The following is a 20,548-nucleotide window of genomic DNA, read 5'->3' as shown; positions in this document are numbered from 1 at the left end:
TAGGGAAATGATATATTCCCCCCGACGGATAAAACCCCCCACTTTAACATTATTCCTTAAGTTTTAAAGGCAAAGAAAAAAGTTACAGGAGGTGAATTTATCCTCAAGCATTGAATCATTCTCACATGGATGGAGACAACAACTTTTGTCTCCATCCATGAGGTGGCTGGTCAGACCAGCCGCGAAATGCCTTTTGCGATGGACCCTAGCAAATCCCTTAAGACTTGCTTATTTTAGGGAGATCATCGGAAATCTTCCGAAGATCTTCCCAAAATGTGTTTGATTGCCATTTTGCACTTTAACCACCAGACAACTTCTAGACATCATTTGGCCTTTTTGCCTATGTGGCGGCAATGTTCCCCCCTCTAATCTTCTCCCCATTTTCACCAAAATGGTGAAATTTGTGTGGGAGATTAGGAGGAGATTCTTGTCTAATTCACTGGTCTCTCTCTTTCTCTCACTTTCTCTCTCTTCCATCCTTTATTTTGGTAACATCCGCTAATGTTCTCACGCAACCAAACAGAACTACCACTCTTCCTCCTAATCTTCTCCCCATCTTCCATGCTTGTTTAATTCCATCTGACTTCTTCTCCTAATCTCCCAGCCGACATCATGCAACCAAATAGATTAACGAATAACGTTAAAGGGGGGATTTTATCCGTCAGAGGGGGGAAATATCATTTCCCTAAAAATAAGGTGCAATTGTGGGACCTACGCTATGCATCATGGTTTGGGTGGGGATAGCGGCACATCCCATCAAAACTTGGGTAAAATGGTAACCCCATTGATGCAACGAATCAGGTGAAAAGAATCTATAAAAGTTCATAATGCCCCATAGCTGAAAAAGTTAATGGCATCCTGGTCATTTGATTCCAGTGACATTTGTCAGCTTAACCGATAGGAAGATTCTACTTGGCCAAAAGGAAAACGAAAAAGAAAACTAGAAACCAATGAAGCACCAAAGCAGCCAAAGCTCGACTGTGATAGTGATGGAACAACAAATTGCAAAGTGCCTGACGGAACAACAAATGGCAAAGTGGCAAGCGAGATAACCCAACCATTTTACCTCTCCATGTGTCCTCCCATCTACTGGGCATTAGTTTTATCCCTCCACGTGTCATCCTATCTACCGGATCTTAAAATGCTTAATACACACTTCTTCTTTAAAACAGATATTATTGGAGGAAAACTTTTACTAGAAAAGGCAAATGATATTTTGGAAAGTTACGCGCTCAGTATATTATAGATAGATAGATAGATAGAAAGGATAGATATCGTAGGCTTTCGATGGTCCTCCACAACGTGCGTGATCAATGGGACACCCCAATGGAATTTTTTGCTTATCCGTATGTAAAAAAACAGTATTTTCCCCTACAAAAAAAAAATATTAGTCTGTGTAGGTAAAATAACACATATATGCCCAGATTTTCCTATAGAATACCACACAACCCGCAGGTAAAATCGATGTGGTGTATTTCCCTAGTGATTTTTAATCCGTAGGGAAAAAGGAAACTTCAGCCTGTAGAAAATACAAAGTACATCGAAATGAAGAAAAACGTACCTCAGTTCGTGCGCAACTGATTGATCGAGATCATGGATTCAAAACGTTCCCGAATCATGGACCAATCGATCCACTCCATCCAATCCTCGATTAGTGCGGAAAAAAATTCCGATTCCACCAACCGAAACCAAGACTCTAGTTACTAGATTCATATTGGTGATGAATTAGAAATACAAGAGAAAATAAAACTTACAAATTGACTGTCCTCACTCGACAAGTTTGATCTACTCCCCGTTAGATGTGCTCGGAGTTTCTAAAACCCGCCCTCCTCCAAAAGTCGAAGTAGTGCCTTATAATCCAAGCGAAAATGGACGAAAAAGAATAGAACTTTGGGACAAGAAATCCGAACCAAACTACACAATTAAAATGCATAATGAAACAACCATGAATAGCACAAGAGAAGCAATACACAAAGAAAAACTCGACACGAGCTTGAGTCGGGTTCGAGTTTCACTCGACATTTTTTATTTTTTTATTTTTTTATTTTAGCAAGCTTAAAAACTCGGGCAGCGTCGAGTTCGGGTTGGAAAAAAGGGTTCCTAGGGTTGGGTCGGGTTGAGCCTCATCAGGTTGGAACCCGGGAGGGGTTAGGTCAGGGCTGGTCTCAACCCGACCCGAGTTGCACCTCGAAATTAAGCAACCAAGTAATTATGGTCCTTATGGAGAGAGACCAAGGTGATTTTGTTTTTCCTGGTGTGACAACTGACAACATACGGTGTAAGTACACAACCCAAAATAGGCGGGAATAGACGTAGACTCTTTGATTCGGCGTGAGGAGATGTTCAACACTTGAACGTCAGAAATCTAAGGGCACAGTTGTAAATTTAATCAAATATATGCCTGTTTTGCTAGTCACTAACCTCATTCAAATCCTGTTTTTAAATTCCAGCCAAATCACATTATTCTTTCCGCTTCCGTGCGAAGAAAGTACGCGAGAAATGAATAGATCGCCTTCATTTTTTCCCCTAATCATTTTCTTCATTGCCTCAATTCGCCAAAATTTTTCTCTGATCTGAGAATTCTTAGTTTTTTTTTTTTTCCCCTGCAGAAGAGAGCTCTGTGTTTGCTATTTAAGGCAGTTTTTTTTCCCCTAGGGTAATGAGCCAACAGAGGACCGTACGATTCTCGATCTGCTTTATCAACGGCCACGATTTTGTCTCCGGATGGAGGAAGGTTCGGTATCTGTATTACTGTATCTCCTTTTTCTTCTTTTGTTTCTATCTTTTTTTCGCTAGTCTTTTAATGTGAAAAAAAAAAAAAAAAAATTAGGAATTTTCTTTTACTCGTTTTGATTGTAAGTCACTGGAAATTATTTCTTCGTTTCGGTCTTGGTTCAAGGAATGCGTGTTAGGGTTTTTTTAAGAAGAAGAAGATTAGAATCTTTAAGCTTGTTCATACCAGATGCAGATCTTAGGGTTTGGGTGAGTTCATTTGAGTGTTATGTTGATATGTTGCTTCTTCTCAATCAACTTGGTTTATTCATTCCTTTTAGTTGTTGTATTTTTTCTGTAATTAGGGCTTTTTGCCTTTTTGTCATGTAAATCTTGCCCTCTTTAGTTACACTGTAGTTTATTTGTTTGATGCCACATATCATAGTTTATATCATTTAAGTACTTGATCTTTGTTAACTTAGAGGAACTCAACCTATTAGCTGTGTGTTAGGTTATATTTCGACTCGGTTTCAGTGAGTTGACTCGGTGAGTCAAAATAATACACCCACTCAACTTCCAACCCAATTTTATTGAGTTGACTCGATGAGTCAACACAGTCAACTCACTTGATTTGATGGGTTAACTCAGTAGATAGTCAAACTTTTTCCCTTTATTGTTAAGTATTAGTTGTAAATCATTGAACACATGGATGATTATTTAAATTAATGTTTTTGGTAATATTTGATGAGATTTTCTGGTTATTTATATATTTTCTCACTGTTTTATTTTTATTTCTATTTTTTCATCTTTAATGTATGTTTTTTCCTATTGTTTGATGATTTTCTTTAATTTCCTTTCTTTTGGTTTTTTCCATGTTATGTTGCACAACCATTTAATATACTTTGTTGTTCAACTTCATTGATCTATATCCACATATCTTTGAGCTTAGTGTATGTACTTGTGAGTTTGCATGCCCATTTCTGTTACTTCTTTTATTATTTCATGATTTTCCCCCATATATCTCTTTATTTTGTGTTTAATATATGGCATTCTTTGACCTAGATCTATATGTGTACACTTGTGCTTGTGCCCTGTCTTTTTTCTTATTTTTATTCTATTTTGCTTTCATTTGTTATTTTAACAATCTCAGATGTACTTGATTTTTTTTATTTTGCAATGTCCTTTTTGCTTTTTTTTCCTGATATTTTTCATTTTATTTTGGTGCAACTGTACGGACTATATTGTGTTGACAGTGTTAGTATTTTATATTTATGTTGTTCATTCCTTTAGTTGTTTGCTTCTTTTCATGCTTCTAGTTCAAGTAGTATATAGAAAAATTGGCAAAAAAAGATAAAGTAAACAGGAAATGTGTATCAGTTTGGTGCTAGCCGATCGCTAGAGCTTCCACAAAACTCTCATGCATATCAATTTCTTTGCTCACCTTGTTCTAAAAGCTTGATTCCAGGCAAGAGGAGAATTAAAGTAAATTGTGATGTCTGATTGAGGTGTGGCACACCGATTGGGTCATTATAAATTAACCCGATCTCATTTCCTAGAGCTAAAGAAATGTCTCTTGGCTATACATATACCAAAAACAATCCCATTTGGTTAAAGCAAATGAGGAAAATGGTTATTGATACATATATTTTTCCTACTCATGTGCATATTTTTGGCATTAGGGGATTTGCATGTACAAAGTAGAGGTTTGCATCAAACAATTCACTAAAATATGGAGATTTAAGTTTGTGTTATTTATCCTATGCTTTAATTTTGTCTTTGTAGGGATACACCCATGGATTATGATGACAATGATTTCCAAAACCAAAATTTTCAGTTAGATGGCGAAGATATCATCAAGTTTCCTCCAGGGTTACAATCATACACACTTCCTAAATTTGACCTGGATGAACATCTCCAGGTTCATCTCAGATTTGATAGTTTAGTCGAAACAGAGGCTTTACTCGGCATGCAAGGCCAGGAAGATAACCATTGGATTGAGGACTTTTCACATGGAAGTAGTGGAATAGAGTTCAGTTCCAGTGCCGCTGAATCTTGCTCCATTTCAAGACGTAACAATGTTTGGTCGGAGGCCACTTCCTCTGAGTCTGTTGAAATGTTATTGAACTCTGTAGGGCAAGATGAGATGATCACAACACAAACTACTATTGATGGCTCAGATGCTTGTGATGGACTGGATACCATAAACAACCAAATGGATCCCTGTTTGAGGCGAGATGATACCCTTCCCTCTATGAAAGGGGAGGTCGTATGTACTGATCCCTCACTACCGCCTGACATATGTATACAAAGCTTACCATGTTTAAGCGAGGATGGAGCCGGGGATCTGCCTCATATTGAACGTATGCCTCAAACTCACAAAGATGAAAACTCTGGACATGAAAATCTGGTAGGCTTGGAAATGAGTTCTGTTGGCGAGAAGGATGAGTCATACACAAATATTGTTGCCGAGCAATGCAGCTTAGACCAAAGGGTAACTTCATCCACAGTCAAATTAGTTCAATTGACCGAAACACATACACAGAATGATGAAAAATGCCATGAATTGGTTCTGGGAAACGATCAACCGAGTGATGGATCTAAGGCAAAGAGTGCTCTAGATGATCACGGTTTGTCTGCAAGTGGGGTAGCTGGAGCCAATTCTGACAATATTGCCGTTGATAGTATGCAATTTGACTCAGCCCCATCCGTGCAGAATCTTGTGATAGATTTTGAGGATTTGAATGATCAAAAGTCCCCACAGCAGGTAATAGATGAATGCGGTGAGGTGGTTGTTGCCGACAAACCAGAGGGGTTGATTAAAGATGATGATCTGAAAGAGAAAAGTCATATTTTGGGAAAAGAAGCTGAGATGTATGATCAGCTACATGGACATCCCATGGAAAGTTGTACTGCTAATTCGGGGATTCTGTCCAGCTCAGAGCCAAAGGTGGGTCCTGTTCTGATGACTGAAGAATACAATGAGGTTGGATTTTCGAAAAAGCCAAATGATCTGTTGAAAGATGGGGCTTTGAGAAAAAACACTGAAGTTTGTGAACATTTTATGGGAAGCACGCAGGAGACATCTTTTGTAGCAATGAAAGAAGATAAAATTGTTGAAGAACATTCTGTAGAAAGCTGTGATATTGATGTTGATTGTAGTAGGAGCAAACCGGAGACAATGGCATCCGTAATAGATGAAAAAGAAACATTCGAAGGTGAATTGGATGAAATCCTTGATATTGATGTGCGTAATGGGTCCATTTCTGCTGTGAAGGTGCATTCTCCAGCTAATATAATTCATGAAACACGTGAGACGGTAAAAATGAAAACTGGTCATGATAATTTAGGTCCTGATGCAGCAGACGTTGCTTCTGAGGATCCAGAATGTCTGTCAATGGAAAATAAAATGCTAGGCAAAGTAAGTGATAATGATACTAGTAATCCTGATGTTGCTCTGACCGCATCAGGGAATGATATGCCAGAACAAGTCCACTGTACACGTGGCATCGATGTAAATAGCACTGAAGTGCACATCTCATCTTCCCTGCATGACAAATCTGATGAAATTTTGGTGGGGATCGGGTCTTGTGATGCTGATATTGTTCTTTCAGATGTCCCTATCCTTAGTAATGAAAACAGTGGTTTATCTACCACACATCCTGGTAACTTGGAGACAGAGGTTGCTTGTTCTCTTATCACAGGAAAAGAGGTAGATGACTCTTGTCCTGGCCATTGTATTGCTACAGTAACTACAGAAGTACATGGATCACCGTCCAAACAGAACGTTGGGGACGAGTCAGGTATTACTGAAGCATCTGAACTATGAAAATTATTGAAAACTATGCAACTTAGACACATGCACTTGTATCACATGGACATTAGGTTTCATGCCTGGTGGCCCCAGAAGAACGATATGCCAACTGCGAATACAATTATATGTCAATATTGAAAGATATATTTCTATATAGCGTATGGATTAAAGCATTTCTAGCCTTCTAGATACATAGAAATATATCAAAACTATGTATATAGCACAATAATATAATAAGTTTCTTCTCTATGGCATTGTCAATGGGTTTCTGATATCATGTTTGTTACGTGTGATTGAGCAGCATTTTCCTTTATATCTGAATACCCACATCTATGCATGTGTGTATGTGTAGTGAGTTGAAGAGTGATAGACTATTTTTTTGGCAGTGTTGACTGGAGTTGTCGCGGAAGATGTCACAGTGTTGACGTCTTTTAACAAATTGGAAGATGCTCACCAGTTGCCTTCTGGAAATAGCTTTGACGGAGATGGAGTTGCTTCACACAAAGATGTTGGAATGCCACCTTTACCTGTATCAGATTTTATGAAGCTGGATATGGTGGAAGAAGCAATCAGTGGGGTCTCCACAGAACCAAGTTCCTCAGTTCTAAAGGGGAATTGTAAGTCCCATCCAGTGAATGGGCCAGTGCCTGTTCCTGATGCTGCACAACAATTTGGTAATAGTGCAACGGAATTGATATCTGAGACAGTTGACCAGCATTTTGCTTTTGTGGAGAAATGTGTTCATTCAACATCCCAGAATGAACCACAAGTATCACCAGCTATTAGAGTCTCTCAGGAACATGCTAAGGGTTTGGAAACACATTCTACCTTCCATTCTCTAATGAAAGAAAAGGATGCCTCTGAAGTATGTGGAGTTACTTCTGAAAAGTGCGAAGTGAAAGCTCAGCATGTTACAGGTAACTCATTTCAGAATTAAGCTAACTTAAGATATCTTTCATCTTTGTATTTAACATTTTTTTGTCCTTCCATGCTTCAAGTTGGTTACTATTTACTAGCTTTTTTCCCCTGTTTACTACCTGCTGCATATGTTCATTGTTAAAGTATAAAAGAATAAATAACTCCTTCTCCAACAGCTTTAGCTTTTGGAGTAACTAGTTGTTTCACATGGTACCAGAGCAAAGGTCCCGAGTTCAAACCTCCCTGATGTCAAAAATCCACATGACATGATTAACCCAAAAGTGGGGCACATGTGCCACGTTTAGGCCAACCCAAAGAAAAGAGGGGCCACACGTGAGGGGGAGTGTTAAAGAATAAAAGAAAAAATAACGCCTTCTCCAACAGCTTAACTTTGTGGAGTAAGTGGTTGTTTCACATTCATTAGCCAGATTTTGTAATTTCAGTGGACCATTAGTATGTTGTTTTGCTCTGAAGAGATTGATATGGTTCTGTTATTGTGGTTTGTGACTGTATCAGATGTTTTTCTACATATGTTGTTTTCTTTTGCAGGGGAAGCGGCAAAAGATGGTGAGATACTCACATTGCTTGGACTTTCATCTGTAGATGAGTCTTCTCACGATATTATTCAGAGCAAAGAGCAAGATGGGAATTATAGTTTAGCAGGTGGAGATGGCGACGATGATAGGATCCTTGTTGCAATCACAGAAGGTGAGGGTTCTGAGGGTTCCGCATCTTTCCTGTGTTGTAGAAAAGATAAACAAATAGATCCAAATTGGAAGCAATGCCAGCAGACTTAGCACCGACCTCTGGTATTTAGTTCAGTGCAATGCCTATTGCTGATTCAACTTGGGTGTCAGTTTTGGATTACTGCTTATTGATATAGGATTACAGAGTTTAAATCAAAGTCCAATATTATATATTTTCATGTATGGTCAACATTAAGCCTCCTTTTTTTTCATTACAGTTGTATCTGTCATTGCAGGTGATGCACTGAATTTTCCTCAAGAAACCTCTACTAATTCTGTTACTTTGTCTAAAAATATTGCTGAATTTCATTCCCTGAAAGCTGGAAATGGCAGTCTAAATGATGCTGAACTTAATTGTGGGTCACCTACTATCATTAGTTGTAAAGAACTTTCACAGAGTGAAAAGGAGTATGAAGAGGGAGGCAAAGAGTCCTTAGATAAAAATAGTCCTGTTTCTGATAAGTCACCTTGGATTAGCTCTGATATCGCGAGGCAGGCCAATAATATTAAATCTACTGGTTGTGATCCCAAAGAAAATCATGCTTCTGAAGACGACAAAAGTTTCACATTTGAGGTTGCATCATTGGTGGATGTGTCAGAAAGAGAAATTGGCAAAGGATGGAAACCATTTTCCAACGTTCAACCTTTTGAATTACCTCAGGTATTTTATCTTGCCTTTACTAATTCACTTACCCTGTATGCCCTAATTTCTGTTTTTAACAGTTGTATTGCCGTCTTGTGTTGCTCCCTAAACCTTTTCCGAAGTCTGAAGAAAGGACACCGAGAGTGTCTGCCTTTTGCCAAACTGACCCCGGGATATTACGAGGAGATTCCCACGGAAGTCATCAAATATCTGACGAACAGGAACTGAATGGAGATGCCAAGGCATCCGGTGAGCATAATCTTACGTCCGTGTCTGGTACTGCAACTGAAAAGGACATTGCCACAAAAGGGAAGCATTGTAAAGAAACATCTGGCCCAAAGCTGACTATAGAAAAGGATGGTAATCTGTGTAGAGGATCACGTAACTCCCTTGGAACTACAAGCAGGGCTGTGCAAGCAGAAGAGATGCGGCAATATACATACTTTGAAGGCAGCAGTACACAACCATGCGGTGTTCCATCTGTTCAGACATCTGTTTTGCCAGATTTGAATGCTTCTGCTCCTTCATCGACATTATTTCACCAGCCTTTCACAGATTTACAACAAGTTCAATTGCGTTCTCAGATCTTTGTTTATGGGTCTTTGATGTGAGTCGGATATTTTATGTTTTTTTATATCGTTTGTAGTTGAGTGTGCATATTTAGTCCATTTAATCTCTCTGTGCAGTCAAGGTACAGCACCTGATGAGGCTTGTATGATATCAGCCTTCGGAGATACCAATCAGGGTTTGTATATCTTTTATTTTAACAATATTTTGTTTTTCATGTATGCATTTTCCTACATTTTTCTGTTGTACTGGTGGCATGATTGGTGACGCTGTTGAACTAACAGATAGTGGAAGGAGTGTGTGGGAGAATGTGTGGCGTGTTTCCATGGAAAGGTTTCACAATCAGAAGTCGCTTCTCAGTAGCCCTGACACCCCTCTGCATTCTCTTTCAGGTACATATTTTTGGCTGAAGTTATTGAATTTTTTTTAAAGTTTATGATTAAATCTTTAATTGCTTTGAAGAATTGATATTTGCAGGCATTAGGGTTCCTGAACAGGCATCTAGGTATGATCCTCCTCAGGGAAAAACCATTGGCACCCCTTCTGATCGAACAGGCAGCAAAGCTGCCCCTTCAGCTATAGTTAATTCTGCGATGTCTTTGTCATCCCCATTATGGTGCATCTCTACTCCTCGTGATGGCATGCCATACCCATTTCTGGATTCTCGTCAATTACTTTCTCCAGTGCATCCTTATCAATCTCCACGTGTACGGAACTATGTCGGAAATAGCACTCCTTGGCCATCTCAGGCCACTTGTCCTGGCCCCTGGGCTGTTTCTCCACAAAGGCCAGCATTGGATGCCGGTGCACAATATTCGGCATTGTCTGTTGCAGAGGCAGTTCAAGTAGCATCTGTCCGAGACTCATCTGCACAGCGCCCCTCCAACATCGTACCCCCTAGTCCTTTCACTTCTATTAGGGGCCCTATTACTGTCCCCACAACTGCTGGTTTGCCAATAGATCCAAAGAGGACAGCGGCCTCATCCAGCAAACATGCACCTGCTGATCAGAAATCTAGAAAGAGGAAAAAAAGTTTAGTGGCAGAGGAGGCTCAGATCTGTTCTGTTTCTCAACCTCAAACAGAGACATCTGTAGGTATCCCATCATCTGCTCACTCTGCATCTAGAGTTATTTCTAGTGGTTTTGTTCCTCCCACACTTTCCCAGGTAATAGGTGGTTGTGGGGCAGATCAGAGGGTTATTTTTTCTGAAGAGACTGGCCGCAGAATTGAGCAGGCTAAGTTACAGGCCGAAGATGCGGCTTCTCTTGCTGCTACGGCAGTGAGGCACAGCCAAAGTATATGGAGTCAGCTATCTATTCAGAAGAATTCCGGATTAGTGTCAGACGGTGAAGCAAAACTGGCCTCTGCAGCTGTTGCAGCAGCGGCAGCAGCGACTGTTGCTAGGGCAGCTGCGGCAGCTGCTAAGGTGGCATCTGACGCCGCTTTGCAAGCCAAACTTATGGCGGATGAGGCTTTAAATTTGCCTAGAGTGGGGAACTTCATTCAGGGTTCTGAGGCTCTTATCCATGATGGTGGGAAGAATTTGGGGAGGATCACTCCTGCGTCAATTTTGAAGGGCAAGGACAAAGTCAACAGTTCCGGTTCTGTTATTGTTGCCGTACGGGAGGCTGCTAGGAGGAGGGTTGAGGCTGCTGAGGCTGCTACTAGACGAGCGGAGAATTTGGATGCAGTTGTAAGAGCTGCTGAACTGGCGGCAGAGGCTGTATCACATGCAGGGACAATTATTGCAATGGGTGATCCTATACCTTTGTCGTTGGGTGAATTAGTTGAAGCGGGTCCGGAGGGTTATTGGAAAGTACAAGTCTCCACTGAGCATCTTGTTAAAACAAACAGTGTATGCGGAGTAGAACAGTCGAACATAGATGGTGCTAATCAAGGTCTCAATAGATCCATTCAACACATCGATGATCGGTCATCAAATAAGAAAGAAAAATCAAGAACTTCCAATGGAGGAAAGATGCCTCCAAAAGAACACTCTAGGCAGTCAATGGAGATCCACCCAGGATTGTTTAATGAGATTAACCTGGATTCTGCCTTGAGTGAGAAAGGACTGGGAGGACAAAAAACATGTAAAACCTCCGATCTAGCTAAAACCATTGGGGTTATTCCTGAATCCGAGGTTGGATCAAGAGCAGCTTCTTTACCTGTCCAAAATGATGATCATGAAAGAAATCAGCCGGCGGGAACATCAACTGTGAATAACATTAAGGAGGGAACTGTTGTCGAGGTATGTGGTCCAAAGTTTGTAGTGTTTTAGAATTTTGATCTTTTAATTCATGGATTGCATTTTGATTTTGGAATTTCCCCATGAATTTAGATTTTGGAATTTCTCCGTGAATTGAATGCCACATAGCAGAAATTCCTTTTCCTTAGACATTATGTTTCAATTTATGGAGTTCCTTTTATTGAAATTCTGCAACTCAATTAATCTCTTCTCCCTCTTACTAGGTTTTTACTTACAAAATCTATTTGCAATATTTAGGTCATTTCTGATGAGGATGGTCTTAGAGGGGTCTGGTTTTCTGCCAAGGTACTGAGTTTGAGGGCTGGGAAAGCTCATGTCTGTTACAATGAACTTCTGAAGGACGAAGGTAATCTACAGAAGCTAACACCTTCATATTATTTTGTAGCTGAGAAATTATAATTAATTATTTAGGAATGTACTGACATTTTGAGTTCCGCACAATATGACAATGATTAAGCAACTAAATTAGCATTAGCACACCGGTAACCACTTGTGCACGCTTCCTGCTAAACATGTTATGAACTATTTTCCACTCATTACTTCTCATTTGTGCAGGCTCTGATAAGCTGAAGGAGTGGATACCACTTGAAGGTAAAGGTGGTAAAGCTCCTAGAATACGCATTGCTCATCCTATGATTGCCATGAAATTTGAAGGAACGAGAAAGCGACGCAGAGAAGCTATGGGGAATTTTATATGGTCTGTTGGAGATCGGGTGGACGCATTGATTCGTGATGGGTAAGCATGCTGCTAATTTATATCCAAGTCTGTAGAAAAATGAAAAACCAGTGTAATTGATAGTTGGCATCTTTTCGTTATTTAGAAGCTGAATCACAAGGCCTCTTTTAAAAGTGTCATTGCTGGACTCGGTCACAACTTTGATAAAAAAAAATTAATTGCCCATATCTGTACACACCCAACTTCAAGGTAAGTTTTGGATCCAGTTACTTGTGGGCCCAGTCCATTAACACCCTTCCCTTTGAAGATCAGTTTCTGTATGATTTTAACTATAACTGAGCCAAACATTGATGAAGCTATGATAGGTAGCTTGGATTGTATTGTTTGGAGAGAGCACGCATGGTTTCAACCGTTTGCCTGCTTGAATACTTATTGCATTGGTTTTTAATTGCTATGCCCCAAATTTATTTATCAGGAAAGGATTAATGTAAAAGTAATTTTAATTCAACATTTTATGTGGTTATTTTGCTGATGGAACACTGTCCCTTTCCTGTCTGGTAACAGTTGGAAGAAGGTTAGTCTAAAGTATTCCTTTACCCTTTTATTATCGAGGAGAGATTGCTGGAATCTCCACATCTCTTTTAATGTCTGCCCTTTTCCTTTCAAGAAGACCATTAGATATAGAAAATCAACATTCTGCCTTGGGTTAACTTCAAGATGGCATGAGTTACAGTGAATTAGCAAATTTTTTTTTTTGAGATGGTGAATTAGCAAATTTTAATCAAGACTTAATAGAATACTAAGAAGGAAGATTACTCCTTTCTTCATTTTTGTATCTTTAGCTTTTCAATATTTAATAATAGATGGGTTAGAGGGGGATGGCCAAAGGTGGATACAGGAAAGATGGTTCTTAGGTTCCGTGCCTAAGATCGTCAAAATGGGACAGGTTCAGTGGTTGATCAACTTTACTTTTAAAAAAAAAGTGGTCGATTAACTTCAGATCATCAGAGATTTTCAAGGCTGTCCAAGAAGTTGGGGGCTACAATTACACGCTGTTCTCAAGCTTTGCGGGATGGAATGCTCGAAAGAGGACAACCTTTAGGACCTTTGTTGGAGATTGACCTGGCGTCAACAAGGGCACAAAAGGTGGAGTATGCAAGCATAAAAATTGAGGCTAGTGCAGGCTTCATGCCTCCATCAATCAAGCTGGTGGCGGATGGTCCTCTTACCAAATCGACGCATGAGAAAAGATGGAGGACCTTAGGGCAGCATGGGAAGGATGTTGCCATATGTGGGGCTAATAGTGAAACTCAGGGAGGGATGGAGGTGTCTTATTTTTTTTATCTTAGAGTTATGAATGAGTCATTTAAGTCATTAGGAGTTAGTGGGTATTTTTCTTTTTGGGAATTCGTAAAAGTGAATGGAGCCCATCAGTGTTGTGACTTTTAAAGAGGGGAGAACACTTGTGCATAGAGCGTTGTGACGTGTGCATAGAGGGTTGGGAGTGGAGTTTCGTTATTTCGTGGGATTTCTTATGGGAAACTTCTAGAGTTTGGGTTTAAGTGCAAGAGGGCCCACACATTTCTTGTGTCAACTTGTAGGAAGAGTCTAGAATCTTGGGAAAACAGTCTAAATATTGCAAGGCTCTACGCCTGCATAATGTGATATATGATGAATGGAAAAAAAATACCTTGCTTGCACAACTGATGGGGACCATCCTAGGGTCCATATTTTAATTTTAAGCATCTCTTAGGTGTCTTTTAAGGCTCTTAAGTTATAGGAAGGGTACCATTACCTTTTTCCACTAATATCACTTGGTTTCTTTTAAGTTGTAGGTGTTTAAAATGGGGCCCACATGTTAATTATGAAAATCTTAAGTGATATTGCATTTAAGTCATTTGTAGCTTATCACTTAAGATGTTAGGTAACCAAAAGGGCTCAGATGGCTCTTTTATTTGTGGTACTTGAAGTGGGTTAGTTTCCATGATGAGTTAGGAGTCGTAGTGGGTTTCAAGAGTCCTAGTTTACTTGTAGGCATGGTCGGATTTCGGTGGGGACCGAAACTGAAATTTTCCGAAATTTCGGATTTCGGTCTGAAATTGCGGTAATTTCGGTCCGAAATTTCGTTTAAATGCCAGTATTTATTTTTTTAAAAAGTGTTACAAAATCTTGTCCAAAATTTCGGAATTTCGGTCCGGAATTTCGAACCAAATTACCAAATTTCGGATTTTGCCGAAATTTTGGTTTTCGGTGGGGTCCAAAACGGTTACCGAAACTGAAATTTTAAACCATGCTTGTAGGAGGGAGAGTCCATGCAATATTTTATTTCAATCAGGTGTTAGTTGTTTAAGTAGGGGAAAAAAAAGAAACAAAATAATCTCAATTTTACAGCAAATCTGGTCCGATGGCTGTTCTCCAGTAACCACAAGGAAATAGGGGCTCTCTATTTCATGGGGCAATCTTTGTCTCGCTGTGGAATATTTATGTTGTTTTGTTTTCTTTCTTTCCTAATGAATTTTGATTACCATTCTAAAAAATAATACATGTGTTAATTTTAAATTCCTTAAATAGAATTATTTCTTTATGAAACAGGTAACTTTGGAGTATAAGTTAAACTTTTGATGGAGCGTAAGTGATTGATCAGAGCAGGGGGATGAGAAGATGAGTGTTGGAAGATCGATAGATTGGGTCACTGTTCTTCTGTTCCCTTTAGGTTATGTGCAGTTACAAAGCTTGAACACACTCCTTAGTCCTTATCAAGGTTTTAAATTTTGGTTCCGGGTTCGGTTGGCACGGAAATGGAAACATATGCAAATGATGAAATTTCAAGATGAAACTTTTGGAAATGCTAGAATAAGCACAAAGACATACTTAGAAACCATCACATAAGCAAGAAAGCCACCCATAATGGCTTAATCACAATGAACACCTACTGACATGCGTTGTCGTACATGTCTTGAGTCTTGAATAGTAAAATTAATAAAGAAGTACAATGTAACGAAGTATAAGTAGTACAATGACCAGTTTACCCTCCAAGGACCCCAACTCTATGTCAATACAACATAGGGTTACGAGGTATTATTGGTCCCATGCCGATCTGGCATCCCATGCATAAGATATGGTTAGTTGTTTTGCAATTCAATGATGTTGCCTACCAAATATCATTCTCTACATTCATGAAATGTAAATCATAACATCTTTCCATTTTTTGTCGTTATGACCATTTCGGTCGAATATCAGGAATTTCGCTGAAATTTCAGGAATTTCGACGGAAATAATGACGTGGAAGGAATTCCTTGAAATTTTGTTTCGCTGGGATAGAAACATAAACATTTCGGTTTGGGAAATTTCAGAGAAATTTAAAACCATGGTCCTTACTACTACTATTTTTTCATCCTTTCTTGCGAAGCAAGGCGAGACAACATCTTTATTGAGATGCTTGGAGACTACAAGGTGGTGTAGCCGAATACACCGTTAGCTAACATAGAAGGGAGAAGGCCACTAAGAACATGAAAAAAAGCTAACGGTGGACATATTTTGTCCAATCCCTGTTGTATTTTTGTTGAATTTTTGTGATGTGTATGTTACATCAAAATAAGGAAAGCATGGACTTGACCAATTTGGGATCTTTTCTTGTTTTTTATTGTTTTAGCTTTCAGCTTATTTTGCTTCGTGAACTCATCTAACTCTGGTGGTTAGTTATAATTTTCAGTTGGTGGGAAGGGATTGTAACGGAGAAGAGCAAGGATGATGAAACAATATTAACTGTTCATTTCCCAGGTGTGTGTATCTATAATCTACTTATACAAATTATAACCCCTATAATTGTTTGTTTTCATTTAGTTCCATTGTTTTATTGAAAACATCCTACAAAGATTTGAGATTTTATTTTTATTTATTGATTTTAGCTTCTCTATAGAACTTTGTCAGGAATAGTTTTCTTGTATCTTTTTCTATGGCATGAAGAGTAGTCTTAAAGAGTTGACTTAGCATATCTTAGGTTATCTCGTGATCATGGATCTTGAGGGAGTGAATTATCTAATTTTTGCTTCCATATTTTACATGTAGCTGGAGGAGATTCATCAACTGTCAGAGCTTGGGATCTTCGGCCATCTCTCATCTGGAAGGATGGCCAGTGGATGGAATGGTCAACGGAGAGTAAATGCGGGCATTATGAGGTTTGCCTATTATTTGTTTCTTATGTCCTGTGGCTGTTCTATGTTGGATATTTATTGTAGTGAAGGTATCAATTTACATTTTAGATGTCTGATTTAACTGTGGTTATACATCGGTTGACAAAGAGTGACTATTTTTTTTTTTTTTTTTTTTTGGGGGGGGGGGGGGGGGGGGGGGGGGGGTGGTCAGTGTCATTTTTAAAAAATGTATTATGTGAATCATTGTTTTTATCGAGTCTCACATCTATTATGGGATCAGGGTGATACTCCTCAGGAAAAACGGCAAAAGAAGGACAGGAACGAAATTGGAGCTGATATGCAAGTTGAGGCCCCAGCGAAAGATAAGCTGCCAAAAGATCTACATCCCGAGGGTTCAAGGAAAACTGAAAAATCATGGTCACGTATGTTATCCGCAGAGGATAAAATATTCAATGCTGGGAAGAACGCCAGAGAGCAGAATAAGTCTGATCCACTCAAAGTTAACCGAACTGACATGCAAAAGGAAGGATCGAGAGTGATTTTTGGGGTTCCTAAGCCAGGAAAGAAGCCGAAATTTATGGAAGTAAGCAAACAATATGTTGCAGAGAGGACTGATAAAATTAGCGAAGGAACTGATTCCATTAAATTTGCGAAATACTTGATACCACAAGCATCCCGTGGGTCGAAGAACACTTCTAAAGTTGATTTGAAGGGGAAACGAGCTGCCGACTCCAGGCTTAAGGTTCTTAAGTCAGGTAAAACACAAAATGTTCAAAGCAAAACTATATCTGCCATGGGTAGTTCTTAAATCTCCGTTGTCTCTGCTTCAAGCAATGGCAACAGTCAAGATCTTCCACTGAAGGCCAAACCTTCTGATAGCAATAAAGAAAACAAAATTCAAAAGAACCTGCTGGAAGTGGGTTCTTTTTCTAACAATCTCAAAGCGGATGATGGGCTGGTGTTATTTTCAGGTGATGATGGGCTTGTGTCAGATGTTCCTTCCTCCAAGAACATTTCCTCGTCAGCTATTGAGCTGGGGACAAAAGGAAAACTTGCATCTGCAGGTGAAAAGACAGCTAAAGATGAAGAAAAAGGTTCTAGTGTTAATGATCATAAAGGCAAGCCAGTCCCTGATTCCATTGAACCAAGGAGGTCCCATCGCAGGATTCAACCAACATCAAGGGTAAGCGCTGTTATATCTTTGCATTAGTGTTCTTTTTAATATACTTTTTTTACTGTTTTCTTTTGTGGTTTTATCATTTTACTTGTTTCAACTGGACATCTATCGATAATGCAATATTTTATGATTCTCAGACTGGGAATTTGTTTTTTCTTGTTTAAGTATAAAAGATTAAATACATCTCCAACTGCTTAAGCTTTTGAAGTAACTGGTAGTTTCACACTTCTGTTATTTATTTTCCGCGCAATTTTAGAACTTAATTGTAAACTAACCAACTTCTCCAAAAGCTTAAGCTGTTGGAGAAAGGCGTTATTTATCTTTTCTACTTTAACATTCCCCCGCACGTGTGGCCCACTTGGCAAACACGTGGCACATGTGGCCCCACTTTGGGCCGACCATCTCATGTGGATTTTTGCTATCCGGGAGGTTTGAACTCGAGACCTTTGGCTCTGAGACCATGTTAACTTACCAAGTTCTTCAAAAGCTTAAGCAGTTGGAGAAAGGCGTTATTTATCTTTTCTACTTTAACATTAATGTTTGAGTCATTTATTCATCAAAGGAAAAAGAAGTTTGACTTTATTACTCACAAGCATTGGACAGAGATATACATTTGAAGTATTGAACATGAAGTACATGTTTGTGAACTGACAAGTTTTGGTTTCACTTATCGTCCAGATCATGTGTGATGTAGAGTCTCTATTGAGTTGATTTTTTGAATGAGTTGTATTGAGTTGATTTTTTGAACATGGTAGGGAGGACTTATGTTCAGATGATGTACACTCATGCTTATCCTAGCTGATTATATATCGGTAGTACGTCACAACGGAGAAGCATTCAAGTGTTATATTAGTCTGAGTTGAGAGTGCATTGGGATGGTTTTCCCTCAGTCTGTGGCTTACGGTGTGGTGCACTTAGCCGACTCATGTGGAAGCTTGTTTTTGGATAACAATTGTCAGAATGCTAAACACTTTTTCCTTAAAAAAAGTTTAGACTTGCTAACCGTTGCATTTTCTCTAGAGTAGCCACCAGCAAAAGCTAGTCAGGTCAAGTCTCACTGGAATCTACTTGAAAGAAACCATACCAAGGCTTCCTGTGCGCATCTAGAAGTTAAAGTGACATTTTTTTAGGGAAATGATATCACCACTACCGTATTTTGATGATCGCACTCCTCACATTATTAAAAAGTACGGCATGGCCCTCACTGTAGGATGATCCAAACCGTCCTTTAGATGGGCCACAGCCTAAATAGGTTGTGCCCCAAAAATCATTTCCATACGTTGATCCTAACCCTCAGATCTATAGAGGGACTGAATATTAGAGGGTTGATCCTAAACTCAATAGATCAGAGGGACTCAAAATCTCCTTGCTCCTTGACATGGCTCTACTTTTTGTTTGATTGAATAGGGCCTATGGAAATGATTTTTGGGGCACAACCTATTTAGGCTGTGGCCCATCTAATGGACGGTTTGGATCATCCTATGTTGCGGGCCATGCCGTACTTTTAATAAAGTGAGGAGTGTGATCATCAAATACGATAGTGGTGATAACATTTCCCTTTTTTTACTGGTAAGTTAAATTGACATTAATTGCTCAGTGAACCATATGCTCTCTAGGAGGATTCAGTGGCTATTATTAGAATGTTCAGCTAATGTTTTTTGGCTGTTTTGTGATAACTTATTACATGTATGCTTTGGCTTATTTGCTGTTTTAGCTATTAAAGAAGAGTCCATACCATTCCGAAATAGAACATTTTCATTACCTTGTTACAATACCTGTATGTATTTTTAAGCTGGAGTGTGTTTGGGTGTGAAATAAGTTATAACCATGGAAGTTTTTCTGCCTACAGCTATTAGAAGGCATACAAAGCTCCTTGATTGTTGCAAAGATTCCCCCCTTCCCGCATGACAAGGGCGCTAAAGCCCGAAATAGAAGCGTGTCATCTTCAAGGGGTACGCTCCTTTGCTCTTCTCCTGTTTATTTTTTCTGCCATAGATTTATTAATGCTTGAAGTTTACTTTTCCGTTGTAGTAGGGAATAAACATTTTAGCTTTTAACCATTCATTCCCCCCCAAAAAAAAGCTTTTAGAAGATCAAACCCGAAATCCTTGTGTTACTTGGCTCAGATTTATTATGCATGGAGGTCAATATTAATTTCAAATTATCTTTGAGATTGTGAGTATTCTGCTTTCCCTGTGTTGCCATGTGACTTGTCTGGAAACTCCCATACACCAACTTGAATTTGCGTGTGTTGCCATGGATTGCCTGGTCTACCCCTTACCTTGCCAGTATAATTCTCATCATCCCTTTCCTGGTTTTTTTAGGTGCTTTCAGACAAATGAATACAAATTGCCATTTTAACCATGGGATTTCTTTGTCGTTTTCATTTTTGGCTCTTCACCTTCTTGATGTTTGCTTCTCTTAATGAATAAAAATATGGCTTTGCAGATCGAAGGTGGCTATGATTATGTGAAAGGTGATCTTCGCATGTGTGGCTGAAGAGGTATAATTTGGTATAGTATTGGTAAGCATATCTTGATTTTTGAGGCCCAAGCCCAAGTGCATTAAATGGGTTGGATTTGTGAAGGTTTCCTAAGCCAAAACGGAAATCAGTGCCTAATGGGCTGTCATAGTTAGAGTCCATATTAAATTGTATTTTGGTAGCAGCTCCCAGCAAGTGTTTTAATGATCAGATCCTCAAGAGGGAACCTTCCTGTGTAAGTGTGGTGGATTAGGCATTTGATGACATTAGCTGATTTCAATGTGTAAACATAATGTAGATTTTTCATTTTGGTGGGCGCCAATATTGGTTGGCCATACCCCTGAACTATCTGCTTGAAGAAATGCCCATATGGGATTTCCTTGATTCCAATGAAA

At 39.2% G+C, this 20,548-nt stretch overlaps 1 protein-coding gene across 4 annotated transcripts; it reads left to right on the top strand.

The window, feature by feature from the left end:
* The first annotated feature begins 2,462 nt into the window (after positions 1 to 2,462).
* On the top strand, positions 2,463 to 20,537 carry LOC143878004 (protein SWOLLEN 1-like). Of its 4 annotated transcripts, none has more exons than XM_077380408.1 (17): positions 2,463 to 2,734; positions 4,495 to 6,512; positions 6,910 to 7,440; positions 7,991 to 8,149; positions 8,424 to 8,848; positions 8,911 to 9,437; positions 9,517 to 9,575; positions 9,682 to 9,789; positions 9,860 to 11,646; positions 11,902 to 12,010; positions 12,220 to 12,400; positions 16,053 to 16,120; positions 16,409 to 16,518; positions 16,775 to 17,249; positions 17,466 to 17,677; positions 19,521 to 19,623; positions 20,120 to 20,537. In XM_077380408.1, exons 2-17 carry the CDS (start codon positions 4,505 to 4,507, stop codon positions 20,134 to 20,136), a joined length of 6,879 nt encoding a protein of 2,292 aa, XP_077236523.1. In that variant the 5' UTR covers positions 2,463 to 2,734; positions 4,495 to 4,504; the 3' UTR covers positions 20,137 to 20,537. The 4 variants fall into 4 exon arrangements, with proteins under 4 accessions (XP_077236523.1, XP_077236505.1, XP_077236525.1 ...); XM_077380390.1 differs by lacking the exon at positions 2,463 to 2,734 and adding an exon at positions 2,877 to 2,982; XM_077380410.1 differs by lacking the exon at positions 2,463 to 2,734 and adding an exon at positions 2,878 to 2,982 and having other exon boundaries at positions 8,953 to 9,437.
* The last annotated feature ends 11 nt before the right edge of the window (positions 20,538 to 20,548 follow it).

The sequence above is a fragment of the Tasmannia lanceolata genome, unplaced genomic scaffold (genome assembly GCF_043159265.1).
Source record: "Tasmannia lanceolata isolate RefF3 unplaced genomic scaffold, GAP_Taslan_0.1 ptg000002l, whole genome shotgun sequence".
NCBI lineage: Eukaryota > Viridiplantae > Streptophyta > Magnoliopsida > Canellales > Winteraceae > Tasmannia > Tasmannia lanceolata.
The sequence above is the reverse complement of the archived record's forward strand: the minus strand, read 5'-3'. Positions and strand labels throughout refer to the sequence as shown.